General features: G+C 35.3%; 5 protein-coding genes and 2 pseudogenes across 6 annotated transcripts; 4 read left to right on the plus strand and 3 right to left on the minus strand.

The window, feature by feature from the left end:
• Nucleotides 1–115: 115 nt before the first annotated feature.
• Nucleotides 116–6,360, plus strand: LOC118648563 (annotated as a pseudogene).
• LOC105828158 lies at nucleotides 6,103–9,970 on the minus strand (annotated as a pseudogene).
• Nucleotides 9,971–10,465: 495 nt separating this feature from the next.
• LOC105828161 (protein disulfide-isomerase A6 homolog) lies at nucleotides 10,466–15,132 on the plus strand. The gene is made up of 6 exons (XM_012666382.3): nucleotides 10,466–10,662; nucleotides 10,965–11,158; nucleotides 11,562–11,786; nucleotides 12,027–12,233; nucleotides 12,305–12,630; nucleotides 13,426–15,132. Exons 1-6 carry the CDS (start codon nucleotides 10,614–10,616, stop codon nucleotides 13,742–13,744), a joined length of 1,320 nt encoding a protein of 439 aa, XP_012521836.1. The 5' UTR covers nucleotides 10,466–10,613; the 3' UTR covers nucleotides 13,745–15,132.
• Nucleotides 15,133–16,672: 1,540 nt separating this feature from the next.
• Nucleotides 16,673–18,279, minus strand: LOC118648562. The gene is made up of 2 exons (XM_036294903.1): nucleotides 17,870–18,279; nucleotides 16,673–17,708 (listed from the first exon to the last, which is right to left on the minus strand). The coding sequence occupies exons 1-2, from the start codon at nucleotides 17,910–17,912 to the stop codon at nucleotides 17,281–17,283; spliced, it is 471 nt and encodes a 156-aa protein (XP_036150796.1). The 5' UTR covers nucleotides 17,913–18,279; the 3' UTR covers nucleotides 16,673–17,280.
• A 111-nt stretch (nucleotides 18,280–18,390) lies between these two features.
• Nucleotides 18,391–20,248, plus strand: LOC118648560 (putative nuclease HARBI1). The gene is made up of 3 exons (XM_036294899.1): nucleotides 18,391–18,987; nucleotides 19,069–19,306; nucleotides 19,455–20,248. The coding sequence occupies exons 1-3, from the start codon at nucleotides 18,602–18,604 to the stop codon at nucleotides 20,172–20,174; spliced, it is 1,344 nt and encodes a 447-aa protein (XP_036150792.1). The 5' UTR covers nucleotides 18,391–18,601; the 3' UTR covers nucleotides 20,175–20,248.
• Nucleotides 20,187–22,151, minus strand: LOC118648561. Of its 2 annotated transcripts, none has more exons than XM_036294902.1 (6): nucleotides 21,935–22,151; nucleotides 21,691–21,797; nucleotides 21,304–21,621; nucleotides 21,063–21,231; nucleotides 20,866–20,975; nucleotides 20,187–20,484 (listed from the first exon to the last, which is right to left on the minus strand). In XM_036294902.1, the coding sequence occupies exons 2-6, from the start codon at nucleotides 21,794–21,796 to the stop codon at nucleotides 20,246–20,248; spliced, it is 942 nt and encodes a 313-aa protein (XP_036150795.1). In that variant the 5' UTR covers nucleotide 21,797; nucleotides 21,935–22,151; the 3' UTR covers nucleotides 20,187–20,245. The 2 variants fall into 2 exon arrangements, with proteins under 2 accessions (XP_036150795.1, XP_036150794.1); XM_036294901.1 differs by having other exon boundaries at nucleotides 21,691–21,820; nucleotides 21,935–22,150.
• Nucleotides 22,152–22,345: 194 nt separating this feature from the next.
• Nucleotides 22,346–26,851, plus strand: LOC118644225 (28S ribosomal protein S14, mitochondrial-like). The gene is made up of 4 exons (XM_036294904.1): nucleotides 22,346–22,385; nucleotides 24,229–24,317; nucleotides 25,052–25,189; nucleotides 26,543–26,851. Exons 1-4 carry the CDS (start codon nucleotides 22,361–22,363, stop codon nucleotides 26,726–26,728), a joined length of 438 nt encoding a protein of 145 aa, XP_036150797.1. The 5' UTR covers nucleotides 22,346–22,360; the 3' UTR covers nucleotides 26,729–26,851.
• Nucleotides 26,852–26,884: the final 33 nt, after the last annotated feature.

The following is a 26,884-nucleotide window of genomic DNA, read 5'->3' on the forward strand; positions in this document are numbered from 1 at the left end:
GAGAGCGGGGAAAGTGTCGTCGGTCCGTATAAACTCAGTATCTGTCCCGCGAGCGAAAGTACCCGGCGTGTCATAACTCAAGGCGGGAAAACGAAAGTGGATGGTCTCTTCCCAGACGCGAAGAACCAAGCTAAATACGTCGCGAAACTTGGAGAGCCGACAAGCGCGCGAGTTTCTCGATCATTGGATCAGATTGCTCGGCGTCGTTCCGCGGAAAGTGGGACTGACACAGCCACGGGCGGCAACGTCTCCCAATTTTTCCAGGGTAGGAAGACGTCTCGATGCAGTCGTTTCCCCGATTTTACGCGACTTCGCCGAGAGAACAAAGGAGCACGCACGAAGTTCGATCAGCCGCAAAGCTTGCGGTCCGCGCGACTGGTGCAAATCGCCGTAAAGAACAGAAATTCGTCCGCGAGTAAAAATGTTGGGGTAGACGAGGTTGACGCTGGGACCGGCGTAAGGTATCAAACGCAGTCGAAGCAGCCGCCGCTTTGAGCGGCGGGGAGGAGACTGAGAATTATCGCAAAATCACCCGCCCGAGCTCCGCCGATCGGGTCGCGAGCGAAAAGGTCTCATCTTCCCGTGAAACAACGAAGCCGCGGAAGACGACGAAGTCGGGCGGTTCAAAGGAACAATTTCTCCGGCGAGAGAATGCGGCAGGCGACACGACGGCGTGCGGTCTAGGGTTTTCACGCGCGAGTCTCACCTTTGCGAAAAACCGCGGAAATTACACGTGGCACCGCCACCCCGAAACCTCATCATCCCGGAGTATCCTGACGAAAGCGGATCAAAGCACGGCGTCCAAACTTTCCACGTACACCGTGAAAGATCGCGGCGTGCCGGTTGCGCGAAGATTGGCAGAATCGTTCAACAAAGTGATGAGCGCGACACGCGGGAACGAGGAGCCCGGGATGGAGCCGCGAGAGAATTTTTCAAAGTGCGAGACGAGAACAGTGACCTCGAGAGAATGGACTCCGTGGAGTCGGCGCTGCGACGTTTTGATGCCATCGGCGCGAATTCGAGCGCTCGAGTCCCATCACGAGTTTCCCTCGCGTCCCCCGAGGATCTCCTTGCGAACGATGAACGCCCAAGCGAAAGCTCCCGTTAAAGAGGCGATCTCAACCTCGGAAGCAGCAACGGATTCTTCTCGCGGAGTAACCGATCACGTGACTTTGCGATCGACGCTGAGATCTCCAGTCGGCGATGGCCCAAAAGCTAAAAGCGCCGCGCGTAGAAGCGACTTGAGACTTCTCCAAAAGGAGACTCGTTTCTCCGGGGGGCCAACGACGAAAGTCGGAGGCTTTGTCGAGAGCAAGCGGGAATCGACGAGAACGCGATCGCCTACGTGCAAGCGACGACTGTTCGAATCCGAGTCGGAGAAGGAGACTCGAGGAGATCGGCCAGAATCGAGTTGCGCAAAAGCGCGGAAGAATGAGAATTGTCCCTTGGTTTCGGATTTCAGATTTCGCCAAGACAAAGCGGTCTCGAGCGCGAGAGCTTTCGAAGAAAGAATTGACGTTACGAGAGAATCAACGGAGGAAACATCTGCGTTTTCTGTGAAACCGTTGCGGTCCATCGAGGACATTCGCAAGTCGATCGATGACAAACGAAACAAATTAACCGTTGCGAAGGAGTTGAGGTCAGCGATTGCAAATCGGCGTTTGATCTCGCGAGAAGGTGTCGACGCGAGGAGGCCGAGACACCTCGCGACCGATGTCGCGAGATCGACTAAAATTAAATCCTGTGTATCCAGGATGACGAAGAGTCCGAGTCCCGATTCGGCTGCGATCAAACAACGTGAAACGAACGTACGAACGACGAGAGGAAGCACTCCTTCGTCCCCCTCGAAGAGTCCTGATGTTGCCCCTAGGGTAGGTGCAATTGACAAATCTCTATAATCGTTTAAATTAGTTAAAAAGATTTTACAGCTTTTCACGTAACATAAAAACTTGATCGAATTTTGAGAATAAATTGATGTTTAATGTAAAACGTTTCTGAATTTTTTTAAATTTTTCTCACAGTAGTTATCTTTAAATAACTTTCTACAATAAATAACTTTAAATAACATTGAGAGTCTTATGGAACGAAACTTTTAAGTAATTTAAATATAAACCAAATATAAGAATTTGAAATAATTGTTTATAAGAAAGAATGGAGCTTGAAGAACATTTTATAACATTTTACTGCATTATTTTTTGTGTAAGAATATAAAATATTCTAATTATACAATTATCTTTAAATATAACATCACATTAGTAAAATGTCACAACGTTGTTTGTTACTATATTTAAATCATTATTACAAATCATTATTACCGTGTTTTCTACATCAATATTTATCTATATAAATTATTGAGGAATTAAAATACTTTTAAATTACAAATCATCATTTTTATTCCTAAAATTTTGTTCGTTATTTATTATTTTAAAGATAGCAATGCCATATCTTTTTGTTAAAAGATATAAATATTTTTTATAAATTTATATAATATTTTATAATATATTTAAACATATAAAGATAGGAACAAAGATTTATTGATTTCTTTCCACCATTCAAATTTTTCTTAAATCACTAAAGATTTTTTTATAACAACGAAAATTATGAGATAACTTTTCAATGCTCGATATATTTCCCTTCGTTTGTCTATAATTCGTATAAGTGTTCGTATTATAATTGATTTTAAATTAAATTATGAGATTTGCTGTTTCTTCAGCGCACGACTGCAGAATCGAGGAATCAGAAACGAAGTCCTCGAAAGAACAACGATCGCGAGAGGCGCGGACTCGATTGGAAATAAAACGATCGACACTGTCGATGGTGTCGTTTTCCAAAATGGCTCGCCGAACGAATCCACGAGAAGGAAATCCGATGCCCGCATGAACGATTCGACGATCGACCATCGAAGAGGATGACGCGATGCCATCGAAAAAATCGTCGGTCAAGAAATTTTCTAACGATGTAAGACAGGTTTTCTTTTCTTCTGCTAAAAACTCGATATACGAATGTTACATACTATATTAAGCGAGTTTTTTAATTATCGAGATTGATCGACGAGTTGAAAAAACTTGCCTGTATTGTTCTCGTCGGTCAATGAATCAACCGATGCTACATGAAATTAATCCATTTCTAAACTTTCGTGAAAATAGCTTACTCTTCGTGTTGCTTTCTTGCATAAATCAAAGTAAAATCCACACAAGTCTAACTACTGTAATATTAATACATATATTAATAATATATTTTTATATATTTTTCAATAAATTAGCAATGAGAAGTACGCTAGCTAAGTATTTGGTGCGAAGCGAATGTCAATCATATTTTGCAATAGTTTTCTCATGATTGTGTAATTTATTTTTCAAATAATTGCAATCAGAGTCAATTGGCAAATCAGAAGAAATCTTACACGTTAATTACAGCAGGAAGATAGAAAGAGTTGATGAAGACAATTAATAAACTTAAATTACGTTATAAACAAGGTACAATTTTCTTAACCTTAGTAACCTACATTTTTTTATTTTGCTATTAAAAGCAAATGTTTCAATCAAATATGCGTTTGTTTCAGCACGCGTTCTACATAGAAATATATTTTTACGCAATTTATATTTGTTTCATTTATATGCGCAACCCGTTTATTGCAGAAGCAACAGACAGCTTCCAGTGCATCGACTCGACCGACCTCGTCAATTCCAGTGTTAACTTAATTCAAGATTCCAGTGCGAAAGATAGAATGGCGGAAAGTGAAAAAGGAAAGCCACTAGGAAAAGTAGGAAGTAAAAATAGAGGTAAAGGTATAGAAAAGCCTTCTTCTAGTAACGGCAAGCTTGCAAACGCACCAAGTTTCAACGAAGATGCTACTAACGACATGTAAGTTTTCTCAGTAATTCGTGTATATTTTATTACAAACAATAATTCAGATAAAAATATTTATAAATATTTATAAGTTACTAAAATTATAATTTTTTAAATTTCTATTATATTGAAAAAAAGGGCATTTTTATAAGCAATGACGATCAAATTGATTCCAAATGTAATATTATTTTTATAGAAGTTGATATTTCTGTATTTAATATTGGTAATTTTGGTTATAAAATGTTGGAAAAAAAGATTTTTAACTCTCTTATTATTTTCAAAATTAGATAATATAGACCTATCAATTACTTTATGTTATTATAACTGAAAACTATTCGCGTTATTAAAATCAATAATTATTACAGGAAGGGCCTGGTAAAGTGTAAAATGTGCGGGCGCAGCTTCGCGCAGAATCGAATCGATCTTCATGAAAATATCTGTCTAAAAACTACGACCAAGAAGAGGAAGCAGTTCGATCCTGTGATGTCCCGAGTCAAAGGAACCGAACTCGAGCCTTTTGTTAAGAGAGGTCTCGCTAAGCGAGAGGTCGGTATTAAGAAATATCTACGAAAAGAATCAAGATTAGATGTTTAGAAAACTTCTTAATAGTAGGTTTTGTTTTTTTTAGCTGAATTTTTTGCACCATTATCTTACTTTCTTCTTCCTTTCAACGAGGAAAAGAAAATAAGAAAGAGATGAAAATCAGCTCGAAAAACCTGTTGTCGAATTTTAATGCATAAAGTGACATTTAGCATCCAATACAAGATGCATTAAAGTAAAATTTTAAAATGTTAACTTTTATATAAGTATTTTTCAATATTTTAAAATATTATATAAACGTTTCTAAAAAATTATTTGACGTACATAATTTTTTTTCAAAACATTGTTAAAAAATGTTTTAAAAACATTATCTCTAGTCAAAGTTTATTTATAAATTTATATGAATATAAATTGATAAAAATTTTACAATAATTGTGCTAAAATAATACTTCATAATACAATAGTTTTATTGGAATACAATTTTTAATATTTGTATATTTTTAATATTTTAAAATCTTTGATTCTTTATTTAATATTTTGCCATGCTGAGTATAATATTTCATATTGCAACATTTTTATATTATAATTTAAAAGTAATTATGCTTTTTTGCATGTTTATTAATTATATTTTTACAATTTACAATGCATAGCTGAATTTTTTTCTTGATTACTGAACAATTTCTTTCTAATTTTGCAAGTACACTAATATGTGTCGTATCGTTATAATTTTGCCGAAATATTTCGAAATTAATTGGGTAAACATTTAGCTTATCAATATTTTATAAAATATCAATACATATCTATATTTAAAAATATACCTACATTATAAATTATAATTTTTATGCCAAGATTTTATTATATACTATAATTTAATAAATGCTGTCCTATAGAGGTGCCGGATGGATTATTTCTGTTTATTTTGCAAAGATCATAAAGACCGACGCTCGGCTAGCTCATATCTTCCTCCGAAAAAGATAAAACACTCATTTGTACTTCGTTTTCAGACAAAAATGAAGAAATCGGAGTCGAAGCCAGATTGGCGGCGCAAGCACGAGGAATTCATCAACACGATCCGCTACGCGCGGGAGACGCAGGCACGATTGGCGGCTGGTGAAACTCTGGACGATCTGCCTCCGCCGCCGCCAAGCGATACCAGCGATTACATCCAGTGCGAGCACTGTGGCCGGAAGTTCAATCGGTCCGCCGCAGAGCGGCACATTCCCATTTGCAAGCGTATGCACGACAAGAAGCAGACGCAAGCGCCGAGGGCGCCGAGACGCTAGAGACTCGGGCAGATTCTCCCTATTAGGAAGAAGGAAGATCGGTCCTGTGCTCCTGTACGATAAATTAGCGTCTACTTTTACTCCAAACGCACCCTTCACCGCCGATTCGCAAGCGTAACACTACCCTTCGTGTCGTACGCGAGACACGACTCCCCCATGTCGAAATTTTCATCTGCTTTACGTGTAACGTAAATAAAAGAAAGCTTGATAGGTTGAAGAACTCACGTTTCTAAATCGTAATCTTCAATTTTATTAATTAAGGACAACGCGGAAGCAGACTCAACTGTGGAATATGATTTGTAGCGCTATGACGCGCTATTTAAACGCGCGGTTTAAGGCGATTTAAATCGAGTGAGGCAGACGAATATTAACAATAAAAAGATAATATCTGTGAACTAACGGCATATCGTAATCGATCGATAAATTCCAGGTGGCCGAATGACAGTAATAATCATTTAAAATCAACGTTTAAAATCAAATAGATATAATACGTCGCTTTTTATACGTGATGCTGCTATCACCCGAGAGCAGGTGCTTTAAATAACTACCGACGAAATTTTTTATCGATTGAATTTTATACTCGTTTCGTAATTAAGTGCAACTTTTATAACCGTAAGAATTACATGCGCGAAATGAACATGTAAAAAGAGGATTAATGTACATGAAGGAAATATATTATACATGGCACGAATGTGGGGGTGAGAAAAATTTCTTTGTATTCCTTTTGTAACACACGAAACAACAAATTTCTTAGTCTTAATACTAGAACAACCAAACCTTCAAAATAAGAAGTTTCTGATTTCTAGATTAAATTACAAAAAAATTATTAAAGTAACTTTTGTCGGACTTTATTTTTAGATTAATTACTTAAATATTAAAGAAGTTAAAAATATCAGCAAGTAAAGAAAGTAAAAATAAAAACAAAAAATGAAATAGGTATATATTCAATGCCGATTGTTCAAGTGTTAAATTTTAACTTATTGCTTAACTGTGTTGAATTAAAAATCACTATCAAAATTTCTTCGTTTATATAATATTACATTTTATAATATTTTAATTAGAGAAATTTTTTTATTCTTGTGATTTAGTATTTTGAATAAATCTTTTATTTTCATTCATTATTTAACAAAAATATCTGTCATACACATATAACATTTGAGTTTCTTTTTGCAACATTATATTTTATATTAAACGTATAGATATATAACTGCTTTTTAAAATTAAGTACTTTCAAGTTTCTTTTATTTACTAGACAATTTAGAGGTGACAGTGAATTTTTGTGAAACATAACTTTTAATACTTGTAAAACTTTTTAAACTTATATTTTTATCAATATTCTTGGACAACAGAATAGTCTAAATACAATACATCCCCTAATATATTAACATCTTTTAACATTGTTGATTTTTTATATTGTTCTTAATTTTTTTAGGCGAGAGAACAGCCTAAATAATTTTCTCATTTTTCATTGATATTAGAAGTATAATAAATAATTATAAACAAAAAAGACAAGCTTATATTATTATTGTAAAAAAACACAGTAACATACACGTATAGGCTACATTCCTTTTGGCGCTTACAGCGCCTGTAAGCATCATTTGTCCTTGTTTAATCGTGATAAACAACAAGGATAAAATGATGCTCACAGCTGTGAGCACCAAATGGAACGCAGCCATAATGACTGCGACGTTACAAAATACGATTTTAAAAGAAAAAATTTAAATACAGATTGAAACGTTTGATGATCACTTCAGAAGTGATTATGCAGATTGTTCCGAAAACTAGAAGAACTATTAAAACTATAATTGTTAAAACGAAAACTATTAAATCTAAAACTCTTAAAACTAAAAGGTCAATAAATTACCACAAAATAAAATGAAATTTCAAAAAAAAAATTCAATACAGATCAAAACGTTTAACAATCGTTTTAGAAGCAATAATACAGACTGTTTCGAAAAATTAAAATTTTAAAAGATTGATAAATTTATCACAAGGATAAGAACATTATGAACGATACATCTTAAGAGCCATCTACAATGGAGTGTTTTAATCGTAACAGCGCTAAATCTACGGCAATGCTGTCTACAATACAGACGACGTAGCAGTAACATACAAACCAATTATCATAGAGAGACGACCAAAAACTAATCCAGAACGTCCGAACGCTCATCGTAAACACGCACCGAATTGGCTCAATGTCTGCTGTAGGCCGTAAGCAGTAAGGCAGTACGAAATGAAAATATTTTCTACGATTACTGCTACGGCCTACAACTCTCCATCGTAGATGGCCCTTTATACGTTAAGTTTAGCAACAGGTTTACAACATACGCCGCATAGTTTCGTATTTTTTGCACACTCTTCACACGTCAGTAAATGTCCACATGGAATAAGTACAAGCCGTATTTCTCTACTGCAGCAAATTTTGCATAATCCTGCATTCTTCTTGTTCGCACAGTTTGTTTTCCGATATTTGGACAGATTATTCCTCGCTGCTGACCTCGCCTGATACAGCACTTGCTTCGGTATTATTAGTTTCATCAAAACCAGCCAAACTTTGAGAGCTTCCGTTAGCAATATTTTTAGCTTTTCCGAATTTCTTACCGAAATTAAGCCAATCTAAATTTGGATCCAATTAAAAAATCGTTAGTTTCAGTAGGTCTAGGTCATCATCTTCTGTTGCGATATACGTTCTTCCGGTCATGTTGCTTATAAACTTCGTCCCTTTCGCCGAGATCAAAAAGAGACAGTACTCAAACCACTTAACATGCTCTACCCAGGGATCATCTGTCTCCCAATCTCTGAATCCTCCACCACAGCGATAACACAATGTCTGATGATCGCCACTTCCCGTGTAGAATCCAACGACTGCCAGTTCTTCCTTGGTTTGCGACATCGCTTTAGTCCACGTTGCACCTGTTGGATAATCTGGCTCTGGCAGAATCGGGAATCATTATGGGATCAAAGCAAAGCCCACAATCACATACGAAGAATTTGTCCTCTTGTTGAAGTGTCTTGGAAATCTTTGTAGCTGGAATCGCGCTAGGATCTGTGCAGATCGGCACATTGCCGCATGTAATATTGCGTACGAATTTACATGTGCTGGAACCCTCTTGGTGAGCCACCATTGGAATGTCGTCTGGCTGCCAATTACACATTTCTACCAGACACTCGAAACATTTCACCTTGTCGCTGTCGCCTGTATAATAAAATCCGGCCGCCGCGAGTTCTTTTGCCTTTATCCACGAGCACGACCAGCCCTTGAAACTTTCCAAACGGGCGGACTCAAATCGGAAATCTAAACCATCGACTTTATCTGGTACTTCAGTCAATTGTGCGTGAGACGTTGATGAATTTGGAGATGGCGGATTTGAGGAAAGCACATAGTCCTCAGTCATTTCTGTAGCGTCCATAATGTCTTTATAAACTCGAATCGACCTGTTGTGGATAATTACGAACCGTGACACTTGTTTTGGTCTTCCGTCACAGTTTTCTCGTTCGTTGCGTCTTTTCTCCTCGCTTGTACCTCGTCTCGTTTCGCGAATATATCACGGAATAGATCGTATCGAGCAAATTTGACGTGTCGTCCGTTCGCGCGGATATGCTCGTTTTTACACAGACCTGTTCCTTTTCGCTGTCCTGCTGCACTGGTTCAATAAGTTAGAGTGAGATACACATATATTTGTCTCACTCTAACTTATTACACCAGTGCACAGCAGTGCAGTGAAAAAGAACAGGCTTTTATTGTTGTTCTCATGTCGCTGTCGGGTGTCATGCGTGTCGACACGCATGTACATTCATGTAGTACACACGCTCTCGCAGCTAGCGACGGTTTATTTTTATTTATTTACACGCGATTAATTTAAGATAACTTTAGACACAATTGCAAATTTTCAATATACTTCAGTGAGAGCAAATAATAATAACAGGCGCGAAAAGGACTTCGTAAATTTGCACTTTACACAAAAACAAATGGGTCTTAAACACAGCATGTGTAATATATATTAAAATCAATAATTGTTGATTAGATAACTTAAAATGCGCTTAAATGACTTAATATTATTTAACCAAAAATACAAATAAATTATAAGTCGTTTGTTTTACCGACATTCTATTCATCAACCATTTAGTTTCGAATTGAATTTATAGAATTGAAAATCCTTTTACACGTTTAAAGTATGTACACAAATAAACCTGAGGACGATTAGATCAAGACCAAAAATGCAAAAAATTTTTTAACGTTTATTTGTTCATAAAAATATTTGCTTCAAAATACAAGTTACGTAGCTTATACGTACAAATAAATGATACACCGCAGTTCGAAATAGATTGAGGAATAAGATTATATATCGTAAAATTACGATTACAAACCGTAAAAAAAAGTTATTTATTGGATCAAATTTTGTTTATTTAAGCGCTTTCACTACAGATTTCTTTAGTATGATCCCCTTAAGGGCTCTGGCAGATCAGCGCGATATCCAATAAGATCTCTCCTTTTTCGAAAAAGCAAAGCTCTCGTTGGATATCGCGCGTCGCGCATTACAAAATCACGCTGGTCTCCCAGAGCCTTTCGATAAGTATCAAAGATCAAAAGAGAACAAGCGAGCCAAGACACTTTCTTGAAAATCATCATCGGCGCCGTCAAAAATCGCGCCAAGCGAAGCAAAGCGTAGGCGTAGAGCGGAGTCGAAGCTCGATCGCGCCGCCGCGCGATTCCCACGGCCGCGATACATCGCGATACATCGTCGATGGCTCGCAAGCGCACGGCGGGGAGCCAATCGGAGCGCTCCACATAAAGTTCAGCGGTTCAGTCGTCGCGGCGGTAGAAAATATTGCTAGGCACTTGGGCGAACGTCAGATCGGTTAGGGCTTTGCGCGTGGAGGTGGTGTGTGTCGTGGTGCGCTCGCTGCGTATGAGAGATCTCGTCGGATGTGAATGACTTGCTGATGCCACGGGTCACCTGTGTGTTCCACGGAAAGATGTTGAGGCTCCTGGGTAAGTAAGCGCGTATTTACGCGCGACGCCACATATCGCCGGCGCCGAGACGCACCGGCTGTCGGCAGCAGCCGATGGCGCCCCGGACGACGTTGCCACGACGTCGCTCTCCGCGTTATCACCGGGTTATCATTCCGTCATCGCAACAAGTGTTTCTCTACGTCCCGTTTCCTTCAGAGACCTTCGTCCTTCCCCTCCGTTTCTCCTCGGCCTACGCTCCGCGTAGTTTAAGCAAATTTGGACAGGCGCGCGTCCCTCCTACGTATGTACGTACATGATGATGTGTTTTTTTCTCCCTGCAGGTGTCCTCCTACTAATCGCCGGAGCGAACTGTATGTACGCGTCCAATTCAGCCGTCGTCGATCTTAGGCCAAATAATTTTGATAGCTTAGTGTTAAATAGCGATCACATTTGGGTGGTCGAGTTCTACGCACCATGGTGCGGACACTGTCAACAGTTGATGCCAGAGTATGACAAAGCAGCCACTGCATTAAAGGTGATTCGTCTATTTATTACTTTTTTTATCTGTATGTATACAGGATGTTCAGAAGGATCAAACTTATAAGTGTCAATGAAGAGAAGGTGATATAGTTGACATAAACTTGTATCTACGAATGCCTTATTGAAAAGTTATAAATAAACGTTTAAAGATTATCAATTGTTATAATAAATGTTTGAAAATTCTTCTTTCTCCAAGAATGCAGGTTTCTATTAGTCAAACTGGCAAATTCTTTTAAATTTAATATTTGAATTTATAATAATTATTGATAAAAATCTTTGTTAATACTTTTAGTTATTCAATAAGACATTTTTAAACAGAAGTTTATATATATACTTTGTATGTGCAAATGCATCACAATACAAATACGTGAATGTATTTATTTAACTTGTCTTAACAGGGTGTTGTAAAAGTTGGAGCTGTGAATGCCGATGAACACAAATCGCTGGGAAGTAAGTATGGCGTTCGTGGTTTCCCGACGATCAAAATATTTGGGCTTGACAAGAAACCAGAAGACTATAATGGCCCAAGAAGTGCAGCCGGTATTGTCGACGCCGCATTGAATGCCGCCAGTCAGAAGGTTCGAAAAGTGTTAGGTGGTAAAACTTCAGGAGGTGAATCCAAGGTGAGCTATAATTCGAAAATGATCAGCTTTGAATACCTGAACTGAAGTTTAAGTCAAGTCAAATATACTGAAATTCAAATATTTTATTATTTAAGTAAAATATAAATATAAATACTCGAACCAAAGAAATTTACATAAGTTGACAATTTTCATCAAGTTAACTTTTTTCAGTATAAGTAGAAAAGATAATTGTCTATGTCACATAAATTACTAAATATATTTTTTGTTTTTGCTTTGCAGACCAAAGATTCCAAGGATGTGATAGAATTAACGGACGAGAACTTCGACAAGTCTGTCTTGAATTCCGAGGATATGTGGCTAGTTGAATTCTACGCTCCTTGGTGTGGTCACTGCAAGAATCTGGCGCCCGAGTGGGCGGCAGCGGCCACCGAATTAAAAGGCAAAGTCAAACTAGGAGCCCTGGATGCTACTGTAAACACGTTGAAAGTGAGATACTTGCTTTATCATTATTTCCTCGCTCGACAGTAGCGAATTTGTTTTAACGCGTAATGTTACAGGCAAGTAAATACGAAATCAAAGGCTATCCCACCATTAAGTTCTTCGCACCGGGTAAAAAGGATGCAGACTCGGTGCAGGATTACGACGGCGGTCGCACAAGCGGTGATATTGTTAACTGGGCGCTCGAGAAATTGGCCGAGAATATCCCAGCGCCGGAAGTGATGCAAATCACGTCCGAGCAGAAGCTGAGGGAAGCGTGCGAGGACAAGCCAATTTGCGTGGTTTCTGTTCTGCCACATATCCTAGACTGTCAGTCTGATTGTAGGAACGGATACTTGAAAACTCTAAATGATCTCGGCGAGAAATACAAAAAGAAAATGTGGGGGTATGTATTGAGTTTACGTATGTTAATTGTGAAATAATTCAGAACTATATTCCTTCTTTTGTAGTTTAAATATGATTATGAAACCAATTCGTATTTTTTCGGTTCTTATAGTAAAATAAGTATATAATGCATAATTAAAACTAAAAAAGTTAAAAAAAACGAGGAAACTGATATTGCTTACACAGTATTAATTTTTTATCTTAATTTATTTCATACAATTAATAGAATAATTTCTACATTCTGTATCTTCTGTTCTCATTCTGTTTACTCATTGAAAATGGTTCTAAAGTCTAAATGCGTCTAAAAAGAATTATAATTTATGTATGTTAATTATGCATATATGGAATTTTGAATCATAAAATATATACATGATATTTTTTAATTTAAATTAATTACGCATTAATTTTCACATTAATTTACATAACTCATTTTATATCTTTGATCTTTTTGACATTGTGAGTTTTGATTTAATTTATCTTTTATTAATCTTTATAATTAATCTTTTATTAATACAATTGCTTTAATATAATTTCAAAATAGAAAAAATCTTTTACATAATTTGATTTTTTAAGACTATAATCAAATTTATTTTACATTGCATAAACTATGTTTAATTGTCAATAATTTTATCATTATTATCAGGTAGTATTTTAAAAAGCTACAATCATTTATCTCATCTCATACAAAACTATTTGTTTCATGTTGCATAAATTACATACAATTATTGATAATTTTATCAGTGTCAGAGGACACTTATTAATCATTTTTTATTAAAATATTGTATTTTTCGTTCAGATGGGTCTGGGCCGAGGCTGGTGCTCAACCGCATATCGAAGATGCATTAGAAATTGGAGGTTTCGGCTATCCCGCGTTAGCAGCCGTTAATATCAAAAAGATGAAATACTCCTTGTTGAAAGGTAGCTTCTCATATGACGGAATAAACGAGTTCCTACGAGATCTGAGTTATGGCAGAGGTGGCACTGCACCATTGAAGGGCGCTCATTTGCCTGTCATCGTCGAAACAACACCTTGGGACGGCAAAGATGCCGAACCTCCGCAGGAAGAAGACATCGATCTTAGCGACGTTAATTTAGACGATAAAGACGAGTTATAATTTACTCGGAGGCCAATCGATTGAAATTCTTAGAGGAGAATTTTCCGCACATACGACGTATATCGTTTCTAATAAAAACTGATTGAGGGGCGTTAATCGTGAATCGATATACAAGTCATATTCGCCCCAAAATTTATTTTGTATTATCGCGGACTTAATATATCTATATATACTTAACGAGTTCTACGTCGTTTCGTAATGAAATTAACGATAAGGAATAATTACTCCCATTACTCAATGATTTTTGTATAAAAACTCAACGATAGTACATAATATATAATCATTTGTCGCTCTGTGTATTCTAAGGAAAACCAGTTCTCAGGTGCAGTTGTCTAGTTTTATAAAAAAAAAAGAAACACACGTTTAAGTAATTCTTCCATGTGAAAGCCAACTTTATACGGTTTTATTTTGCTTTGCTTTAGGAGAAAAAAAACTAGGGCTCAGATTCTCGTCATAGACGTGTGCAAGACGTATGCAATTCTCATGTATGGTTTACATCGTTCTCCGTATGTTTGAATAGGAAGAAAAGGTAGAACAGTTTAAAATACGTATTTCGTGTGTTTGTCATGATGCATTTATTAGCTTGCTTATTTTTTACAAGTAGGTTGTTTAAGATACATAGTTTATGTAAAAAAATCTATTTGTAATAAATATACATCGTACATTTATCTGTATACTATTTCTATAGGAGTCATTTTTTTATGAGTATCGTGAGCTTTATACATTAACAGTAGCGCAAGAAAAAAAATTTGTTTCGGCATAGCTTAATTGCTCTCTCCCTATAACGGGACCAAAATTTGAAGAATACAAAAATCAGTCTGCTATGTTAGTACAATTAATATTGTCATCTAATTAAAACGAGTATACTTTTTTACAGTCTTTTAGAGTCTTCCATCACGAACAAAATTGCTGGACGTTACATACTATTTATACAAACTAATAATTATGTTAAGGAAAAATTTCTAACGTCACTCATTAGAAATTTTTTAGACATTTAATATTTCCTTGTTTCTAACAGGTGTCCAAGCTAATTTTAGTTTGTATAGTTCAGTCTTCTCTCATGATGCTGCACATGAATGCAATAAAATGGAATATTTCTATCGCTATGTAAATGCTTGTAAAATTTATATAAAAAGTTCATCCTGCTCTTGCGTATATAAGACATAGGAAGTTGCGATAATCTTAACCTTCTGTACATACGATTCGACACAAATGACCTAGCGTATTTCCTCTTCTTGAAAAACTAAAGATTTTTGTAATAGGATGTTTGCTTAAATTTTGTAAAAGAATTCCCAGAGAATTTCCGGACTTTCCAGGAATTTTATTTAAAATTCCAGGTAAGATTAGAGTCTTTATATGCAGCTTTGAAATAAATTCATTACATCATATATCTCTTTTGATGTTCCTTAATCATACAATCAAAGAAAAGCCACTTAAAAAAATATTAAAACAAATATGTATATATATATATATATATATATCAATTAAATATTGCATGTAATAAATTAATGTGAACATGACAATTTGTCCATGATACACGAATTTTGTTCATCAAAAATACAGCATTCAAAAGATGATTAAATCTTTGAGGACAGGGGTTTTCTAATGGAAATAAAATTTTAAAATTATAGTTTTCTTAAACTAAAGTTTCTTAGTCGCCTTTTACGATTCTGACCTCAAAATTTCAAAACTTTACACCTATCATAGATCTAATATAGCGGATTTAATCTTCAAATTATGCAATTTACTTGAAACTTACTTTATACTAATTTTTGAGATCGTTAAATTCAAATATAACTTTAACATTGCAAAATTTAAAATAAATCTATTTACAAGGAAATTTGTTTCATTTATATTCAAGTTTATGACATGAATAATGTCAAAAGGATTATTCTACTTGCAATGTAAGTTTGTGCATCAAACAAAACTTTCTAAATTTACCATACACAAAAAAAACACTATTATCCATTTTACCATTCATACATTTGTATAAATATTTTGTATTTTATAAATGTGGTAAATATGGCATGTAAATAAACACTTTTACAAACACTTTAGGTGTGTTCAAGGAGATGCTATTAGCGCTATCAGCATCAGTTTAGCCTTGTTCACAAAACATAACATTTAAAAACCTTGTACGCCATGTTAGAGCGGTTATTTTAAATTTGTGCAATTTTTAAAATAAAAAGTGAATTTAGCGACTTTAAAAACCCATATACTATAATAAATTTTATGAAATTACTTTATATTTTAAAACTTTGATGTCATATTAGTTCTGCATTTTGGCTTTCAATAATTTGATTAAAAATATCAAATAGTGTACCATAAAAACCCCCTTTCCCAGATAACACAAAATATTATCATAAATATTTATAAATATTTTACAAATTTATTTTCAAAAAATATTTTTTAAAGATATTTTTTAAAGATATAATTATTTTCATAAACCATTTAGAAATGATACTAAAATTATTATCAATATATAGAATATATTTTTAAAATGTACTGAAAAATATTTATGGTATATGAACTTGAAATATTTTTTATATTCTTTGATAATAATGGTATAAATATTTATTTTAAATATTTTCATATACATGTTTATTATAATTTTTTGTATATTTGATAAACTCGGACATAAAAATATGTACAAAATATTTATCATAAATATTTTTCCTTCTTATAAATATTTTATAAATATTTTGTGCTATCTGGGTTGTACCAAATTTCATCAAAATTGGATTAATAATTTCCAAAATAAAAAAGGTCAAATTTGGATTAGCTTGTCTACAAGATTACATAAACAATGCTAATTTAGAATGATATATTTGGCCTGTTCTTTTTAGCTATACTGGTGCAATAAGTTAAAGTAAAACAAATATATTTTTTTTAACTTGCAGCAATGCAATTTAGAAAAAATCTATTATCTTTTTTTGTAACTGATTTCTTTATAAAACTCATAAGTCATACAAGATTATATCTAGATGTGTATACCACTTTTATTGCCAATTGATTGTTAATATTTTACACATTATCACAAAAAATTAAAGAGATAATTTTGTCAGAATGAAAAAATTTACATTAAAAAATGTCAAAAATTTTCCTAATAATATCAATAAAATAAAACTCACAATTTTCAAAGAAGAATTTAATTCCTTAAAGATTCTAGATTTCCTCAGTCTTCTTTCAGTAGTAAATAACTTACATGTATAATTAATTATACGCTTTTATATGCCATGTTTTTTATAATAAACAATATACCAATACTTTCTAGAGATGTCAAAGTACATATAAGGAGTCATCAAAAAATTTTTTATACCTATGAATGTGAAATGAAAATTAACTCGGAAGTGTCATGTGCATCGAAAACGTGTGTGTATCAGAATCTTATATCTTTCTACTCCCTAAAAGACCTTATGGCAGTGAGTTAAGCTGATATGAAACTTAATTACTATTAAACTCGTACAAAAATACTGTAACTCTAGGTAAAAAATCTGCGCTTACAAAATAAATGTCTGAGTTATCAGTTTGTTCTCTTATCGATTCAGTGATGCATTGTTCGACACATCTATTGACACATTGTTCGGTTCGCAATATACTCTTAGAGGATGTGACACATTGTTGGCGTTGTCAGTACACACAGAATTAACATCCGTTAACCCTATGATGTCGTAGGTCCTCTCCTTCTTGCATAAATATGGATATAGAATGATGGCATAATAGGTTATCGTACTGAATATGATGACGCCTATGATCAGCGCGATGATCCCCCAGGCTGACAGGAACGGCTTCCAAATTGGACGCACGGTCGACTCGTTCCTGGGCACCGACTCCACCTGCTTCTGATCCGTCCTTGTCTCGTATTTGACATTACTCTGATCCTTCATGAGTCCATGGTAAATGTCGCCACCGTACCTGGAGCCGCCGTTCCATGTTATTCCGCTTTTAGCTGCAGGTAATATCGCTGAAAAAAATATCATTTGCGTCATCAAATATCAGTAATGATAATGCGGTAAAGATATGTTACAAAGATAACGAGTACTGATAACGCGGCCGCGATAAAGGCCGGAAGAAAGGCTTGGAAAGTTTCGAGAAGGCTAATCTACAAATGAAGTCGCTTCTTACCGACAACAGCAATAAAGGCTAAAATGCATATCGACTTCATCATATCCGTCCCTAGTCTTCGTCAGAGGTCCAAACAAGTTAATTTGTTTTTATGTGACTTTTTAATAGTAATAATGATGCAAATAGATTTCATTCACGATCACGACTACAACGTTGAACAGCGTTGCCGTTCTGAAAGCTTCTTGAAGAACTTGTAACGGGCTAGTAAGGCCCTGTAAGGCTGGTTGTAGTTGTAAGCAGTTGTACGCTTGTAACAGAGAGACTTCTCTGATTCTCTCTACTCGTAGCCAGCGTGTTGCACTACTTGCACTTTGATCGATCGACGGCCACCTTTGTTTCTAAGCCGTGGCCAAAGAGAGTATGGGACCCATAGGGATCCTTTTCATGGGCGACAAAATCGCGGCGATTAAAAGGGTGCGTTCGAGGAGACGCTATAGCGCTATCAGCATCAGTCTATCCTTGTTCTACTTTTAATGAGTAATGAAGATGAACTGATGCTGGTAGCACTAACAGCGTCTCCCCGAACGCACCCTAAAGGTGCGAATTCATGCAGCGAGAAATCGCTGGCGACTTGGGAGAAGTGGGGGAAAAGTGACGCCAGCGACAAGTATTCGTCGCTTTTCTCCCGGTACATATTCATGTGACGACAAATCGCTAGCGACTTTAATGTCAGTTATAGGTTATTGCAGAGAAATAATTATTGTAATAAAAAATAAAAAGTAGTGAGTAAAAATGAAGGTGACAGTACGTACAAACGGGGTGTATACCACTCAGTGTGCAAATAATTTGAAAATAGCGATAACAAAAACCATCAAGAAGCGACGGATAGCGATTGCAACTGCTGTAATGTTGGAGTTGCAAAAAATACAAAAGAAGCGAAAGTACAAAAAGAAGCAGTATTGGGTAGCTCCATACTTAAAAGACCGTCAGAAGCATAGCTTCTTTCATGTGTCCATTCCTAAACTGACGTTGGAAGATGGCATACGTTATTATAACTATTTTCGAATGTCAGCAACACAGTTAGAAGAACTGTTGTTATTAGTTGGAGCACAATTGCAAAAAATGAATGTTGTTCGAGAGTGCATAGGACCTAAAGAACGCTTGGCGTTAACATTAAGGTTTGTTACGTTTTATTATATATAATATGTAATAGTACAAAAATATGTTTAGTGTTTGCTTCTATGTTCTCAATGTTTCAGATATCTTGCATCTGGTGATTCGATGATCTCAATGTCATACCAATACCTCGTAGGAGTTAGCACAGCAAACAACATAATTGGAGAGACGTGCAAAGCGATTTGGGATATCTTACATCCACTAGTTTTACCACCTGCATTAACTGAAACAGAGTGGTTAGATATTGCGCAGGACTTCAAGGATAAAACAAATTTTGCCCACTGCATTGGCGCCATTGATGGCAAACATGTGACCATACAGGTTTGTATTTTTTTAGAAATATTTATCTCTGACGTAACAAGAATTAGAGTGATAATATCCTTTATAAGCAATGTATACTCTTTACCCAAAATATTTTAAAAATCCATTACGCTGCATTATTTGAAATAACCATTCGATATTATTTCAGTGTCCCAATAATGCCGGTTCCACCTATTTCAATTACAAACAATCGCACAGCATTGTTTTATTGTGTATTTGTGATGCAAATTATATTATCCGATTTGTGGACATCGGAGCATACGGCCGACGAAGTGATGGCGGAATTTTTGGAGACAGTGTTATAGGGAGAAATTTTGACTCTCAACGCATGAATGTGCCGAAACCAGCAGCTGTTGAAAATGGACGAACTCTACCATTCATTCTTGTGGGAGACGAGGCTTTTCCTTTAAAACCATATCTGCTTAGACCCTACCCAGGCAAAAATGGATTGACTCCGCAGCAGGACATTTTTAACTATCGGTTAAGTCGTGCAAGAAGAATGGTCGAGAATACATTTGGTATTTTAGCGAGTCAATGGCGAGTGTATCGTAAACCGATTATTGCTCTGCCACAAACTGCTATATCAATCGTGCAAGCAACAGTGTGTTTGCATAACTGGCTCCGAAAAGAAGACATCGGAAGAAATATTTATGTCCCCCTAAATATGATCGACGAAGAAAGCGTAGATCTAAATACTTTTCAACCAGGTACTTGGCGGAGAATAATGGAGGATGGATGCGCATTTCAAGACATTACTAATTGTGGAACCAACACAAGTACTCGATACTGCATGGCAATTCGTGATGAATTTCGCGATTATTTTTGTAATGAAGGATCAATACCGTGGCAATTTAATAGACACAAATAATTGATTTGCATATCTTATTAACATGTTTTATTATAAAAATATTAAAAAATATAAAAATATTCTTAAAAAATCTACTTTTGGTCGTTTTTTCTTATTTCACGCAAAAGCTTCAATATTTCAATCATTCCCAATTCACTCGCATCCGCACTGAGAGCTCGCAGCTTAGAGGCGACAATCATTCCGAACTCAGTGAATTCATCGTTAGGCAGGCCTCCGGTTACATCAACCAAAACAGGTTCATTCATCAATTCCTCCACTCTGTCCATAATGGCTCCAGGCTCGACCGACCTCTCGCGCCCCGAGTCACTTTCTGAAATCAATTTGTTATTTTTTAACTGACAATGGCTGTATTTCAAAATTGACTACCAGTACTAAAAATTTACAGTATACGTGAACTATAGATTTTCAGTACTGGCAGTCAATTATAATATTTCTTAACTATTTTCTTAAAAATATTTAGTTATGGTAAATGTGTATTTTTAATTATAAATATACTATATTTATTTAAACATTACATTAAAACATTTGTTACAATAAAATTATTTATTGTAACAATTGTTTCAGTACAATGTTATAAATGTTTTCTACAAAACTAACATTTATTAAAAATATAAGAACGTCATAATTAGTAATTTTAGTGCATGCATTTTTTAAACAGTAATTAATTCAATTATAATTGAAATATTCTTACGTGATCTACGTCTACTATTTTGCGATGTACTGCTACTGTGGTCATATGTTTCTGTGCTGTTTTGCGAAACATCCGGACTGTTGGAGAGATCGGCAATGTTTGATATTGTCCTAAAAGAGAAAGAAGTTAAAATAATAACATTTTAACCGCTGTACAAACTACATTTATATAAAACGTATGAGAGTGCATTTACGTACACGTTTTCAAGTTGCATGTCATGTAGAAAACTAAGCCTTTCGTAGTGGATCCATTTAACCTTTTTGGCTGCCGCAGAACCACTAGGCTGAATGTTACCTTTGCGATGTCTCCTGAACATATCGGACAATGACTTCCACTTCTTTTTTATTTGCGCTACAGTCATTTCTCCTAAGATAAAAAACGTGATAAATACATTTATAACAGATATGGCTCTCATGCCTCAATTAAAAAATGTTATACCTTTCATGCTAACAGCAATCTCTTTCCATAGTTTCTCCTTAGTACGGGCGCTCCTTTCGGAAATGTGTAATTTAAAATTCCAAAGAGGTGGTCGTTTCCGTACTTCCTCTATAAGAATCTCTTCATTATGTAGTTTCCTCGTTAAAAGATTCATCGGACGATTGCTGTTCCAACAGTCACCCTCGACATTCGTATCTACTAGCTGATCGCTTTCTTCTTGCTCGGCTTCTTCCTGCTCAGCTTCTTCCTGTTCGGTTTGTTCTTCGACAAAAACCTCTTGTCCTCCAATAAGACTTTTTCTAATAATCGATCCATCATCTGTAAAAATATGAAGATATAAACACATAATCTAACATTTAGCATCTGCAGTAATTTCACTATACTTACCGCACTGCGGATGAAAATAATTATTTTGATCTATAATGTATCTTGTAAATCCTTCCAAACAGGGATGATCTTTAATCTCGTCTGAACGACAAATTGTTTCGCACATACTGCAGGTATAAACTACAGTTAACTAAAAATCAAAATTATGTTCTCAAATTATAGGTTAGATATACGCGGTTGTAAACACAAGCAAATATAATATAATAATTAATCAGTTTATTAATATTTTTGATGTTATACTAACCTCGCAATTATTCATATTGCCCCTTTTTCTCTTTTCCCCCGTGAATATTCAAATATTGCTCTTTGAAAGGCACGATGTGGCGACTTGTCGATGCTGTTCGGACAGGACGAACTTCCGACGATTTGTCGCTACCACACAATGTCTATGTGGAGGGGGAAAGTCGCCAGCGATTTCTCGCTGCATGAATTCGCACCTTAAGTTTTAAATTTAGCGACTGTTGCGCGCGCGATTTTTGGAGCGTCAAATAAATTCTAACCTAAAATGGAGTGGATTTTGGAAGATAATTTACAGTTTTAATTATTTACAGTATCAAAAGAAATATCAAGAGTGCAGTTAATTAATTATTACAGTGTGCGCAAATTATTTATGAACATGAAGAAATATCAAGGAAAAGAAAAATTGCTGCAGTTGTGGCTTTTTTCGTAAATGGAAAACGTTACAAGAAAAAAAGGTTTTGGGTGGCTCCAATTTTAAAAGAAAGAGAATATTAAGAGCATGGTTTTTATCATGCTCTTTTTCCAATTTTGCAACTTGAAGATCTTCGCTTTCATAACTATTTAAGGATGTCAGCCACGTAGTTAGAAAAACTAATAAATTTAGTTGGTCATAATATGTAGGTCATGATATATTCTGTCTTTTTTCATGTGGGAACAGGTTCGTAACTATACTATCTGAGGCCCGATTCTCGAATTCGTACGAAAAAAAATTCCTTACAAAGATAACACTTGTGCATTCATTAAGTGGTACATAATTTAGAATCTAAAAGATGCATGCCAATCAATGAATGCATATATAGTATTACTTTCGTATGTAAAAGTTTTTTGTACTAATTGTAACAGCCCAAGGCTCAAGTAGACACCAAGTAAGTAGACTCGTACCTGTCGTACTGCTCGTATCATACGAGTCGTATGTGTGGCGCTTCGTTCCTTCTAGAAAACGGAGTGATGGGGATGTCCAACACAAAAAAGGTCTGTTCGCGTCACATGCCCCAACATGCTTCTATTCACCCCAACACACTCCAATACGTTGATTCCGATGACGCCAACCTATTAGAATGCGTTGGAGTGAGTAGGAGCATGTCGGAGCATGGCGACGCGAACAAACCAAAAGAGACAAATGGTTTGTTCGCGTCGCCATGCTCCAACATGCTCCTACTTACTCCAACGCATTCTAATAGGTTGGCGTCATCGGAATCAACGTATTGGAGTGCGTTGGGGTGAATAGGAGCATGTTGGGGCATGTGACGCGAACAGACCTATAATATATGAGAATATATTCATGTCTCTGTCGAGTCTCCCCGCGCGACTCCGGCATATAGCAATGGCCCCTCCATTAATACAAGCTCTATGGTCCAAGATCTGTGCGAGAGAAAAAGGTATATGATACTTGCTCTCTCTGCGCATGCGTCAATATCATTACCTGCACCGCAGTTTTAACACTTTTTGTGCACTTCTATACTGTTCTGTACTTAATGTACGAATTGTATGTGTGTGAAAACGTACACAATGCCAGCCATTGTAAACTTCATAGACCTTATAGATATAGACTGGCAATACCAAGCAAAACCGTGTCCATACTTCTCTCTCTAAAGAGTCCGGAAATATGTTTCGCGCATGCTTGCACATATTATACAATGAAATCTAATGATTGGATACGTTCTGGTCACGGATCTAGTCACGTGTAAAGACCTTGATTACAGGTCTTTAGTCACGTGTTTTAACTTATATATGTGTATATATATATATGTATATACATATGTATGCATGTGCTGACATGCGCGATAGTTATTTCCGGTAACTTTAGAGAAAGAAGTACTGAAAAGTCTGTTTTTCTCTCGCACCTCTTCTGGACACCGTTTTTACAACTGTAGGCAATTGCTTTGAGTATATATACATGGAGGAGGAATTGCTATGGTTTCATGTAGACCGAAAGTGTGTCCAAGATCTGTGCGAGAGAGAAAGGTATATCATGATACTCGCTTTCTCTGCGCATGCGTTAATATCATTATCTGCACCGCAGTTTCAACACTTCTTGTGCACTTCTTGTGCACTTTTGTACTTATTTACGAATTGTATGTGTATGTGAAACATACAATGCCAGCCATATTGTACATATAGCGTTTGACGCATGCGCAGAGAGAGCAAGTATCATGATATACCTTTCTCTCTCGCACAGATCTTGGACACACTTTCAGTGCTGGCATTCCTCCTCCATGTATATATACTCAAAGGGCAATTGCCGGTCCATATCTATCAATATCTATAAGGTCTATGATTACTTTATACTCCTAACAGCTGATCCAGTAAACATGGCGGCGCTGAGAAGTTCCGTTTCGGCTGTTGTCTGCGGCATTCTACCGAACATAAATTTACTTGGACATGGCGTAAGCAATCCCCTTGAGCGATGTATTTCTTGATTACATGAAACTCTATCCCCTTAAAGGGATCCTGGAGTGCCTTTGAAATTTGATCGAAATCGATAATGTAGTCATTCATGCACATCGTTAATGAGATTTCATGTGTATTTCTTGTATAGATTTATAAATTCTTTCCCAGAATTAAAGTACACATATTAATATCAATCTATGAATTGAATTTCATATTGAGAACGAAAAAATGTTTTCTCATATTGCTCTATTTATTGACTTTTTACATATACATAACCTAAATTTTCGTTTTTTTATTTTCCAATTTGCGGAATGCGAATCTTTTTTTTATAGGCTTCTAATCTTATTTCTAATTGTACGATATTATTCCTGGGAGTTTTTTCTAGGGGGCGACGTGATTATTTTATACATATGAACTGTAGATTTTTTGTATAAAGCAAATATTGTCATTAGGTGACTAATAAATAACAATTTTTATTTTATTTATTAGAACAAATCGTACGTTGCCCCCTTCATTTCTGTGCGTTCTTTAATCCTGTAAAAGGATTTTGCATTCTGTTATTCTAATTCGATAATCCAAGTTCCCCAAAAAATGTCGGTAACTCTGTCACTCTTGGATCCTCTTAAGATAAGAGTGATTTTTTTTTTATGTCATAGATTGTTATATTTCGGACTGTATTTACATAAACAGTGTTTCTTGTGCCTAATTACATGATACCTTTTCTATGCAGTTGCAACAGGTACGGAACTACGTCGGCTGCAGGGTGATTCGCGACCAGAAGCGTAGAAGATGGGTGAAGGAGTACGCCGAAGAACGATTGCGATTAGTCGTCTTGAAGCGTAATGATATTCTGCCAATTGAAATAAGAGTAAGTAAGGTTAGCTAAACACTGAGAATAATCATCAGGGATGTTTTTTACACTCCAATGTCTCTAACGTCGAAATAAATAAAGCTTGCAGCAAATTTTTTTACTCATCCAAAATTTATAATATCCTTTTATTCAAAGATTCTGAAACTCAATTTACACAACAATGAGTTATAAACAAGTTATAATTTATATGTTTATAATACCAATCTATTAAACTAGCTGGGGTGTAGAAAACATTCCAAAGTTACTGTTTACATAAAATAATATAATAAAATTATATTAGAAAATTGTCAAAATTGTACCACTTTATCTAAAAATTCAACTTCTGTACTTTTATAGTTTCTATATGGGATTATTTAAAAATATAGTTTTTATTTTATAAAAAAACATGCAGCAAAGTTTTATATTATTGTATAATCATGTACAATTTTTAATTTCATAAAAAACATTATAAAACAAGCTTAAAACAACTAAAATAATCATTTAAAAAACCTTTATAATATTAAATCTTCCATAATTGATTTCTTTAACAACCCTGCTCTCAAAGAATTAAAAGCCTATCAAATAAAATTTTATGAAATAGGAAGAAAATGTGGCATTAAAAAATTACTTTTATAACATTAAAAATTAAGTTTTATGAGGAATAGAGCAAGCTAGTAAATGTAAAGCACTGAAATTTTGGCAATATGTAATGCAATTTAGGAGCCAGTTTTGTAAATCACACCATATAGAGACTTAAAATTCCCTATTCGAAAAAAAATGCGAAAACTTACATAAGAGAGAAAAACAATATTTTGTTGTAATGTAAAAAACTTAAAAATATTCTTTATAAATTCTATGAAAACTGATGCGATTTCGGCATCTTTTCCTATAAATTCGAAATAATGTGAGTTTAAATAGAGGTTTAAGTTAAAAAGTATTTTTAATATTTTTATAGATCTTTTTATTTTTATTTTTATAGATTAATACTTTTATAGATCTTTTTTTATACAGATTTTATTAAAATATCGTTTTTTATTTTATTTTATTTTATTTTATTATTGAGTTGTTCTTATTTGTTCATTAACTGATGCAGTAGAAACGTAACGATTTCATTTATAGGAATACATCTTGTTCTTACTAATTACTTGAGGAATACGAAATTAAGAAAGGTGCAGAATTTTCCTTGCTTTACAACACTTATCACTGATACATTTTTATGTATAATGCGTTTATACAATTCTCCACTATTTAGAACAGCTTTTTTACATTTATATTGCATATTATCTATATTGCATATTAGCTATATTGCATATTATCTATATGGCGCAATGATATTTTAAATAATTTGAATTAATATTAACAATTTTTTAGGAGCTTGCTGGCAAGCAAATAGATGAGACGATTCCTAGGCAGACTGCGTTGAGACAACTGACACCAAGATGCGTGGTGACGTCTCGAGCCTACGGTACAGTGCAACGATGGAGGGTATCGCGATTCATCTTTCGTTACCTAGTCGACTATAATAAAATGGCCGGAGTGCAACGTGCCATTTGGTAGAATAATTTGCACTTGGACTATATGTTACTCCGTTGTTATGTATAAATGAATATTAATGAAGAGTGAACGACGACACGATCGCATATGTGAATAGAATTAAATAAATTATACTACATTTCCCTACTTTATTGTTTTTACTATCTCGAGGCTTTTGCT

This window comes from Monomorium pharaonis, unplaced genomic scaffold (genome assembly GCF_013373865.1).
Source record: "Monomorium pharaonis isolate MP-MQ-018 unplaced genomic scaffold, ASM1337386v2 scaffold_513, whole genome shotgun sequence".
NCBI classification, from domain to species: domain Eukaryota; kingdom Metazoa; phylum Arthropoda; class Insecta; order Hymenoptera; family Formicidae; genus Monomorium; species Monomorium pharaonis.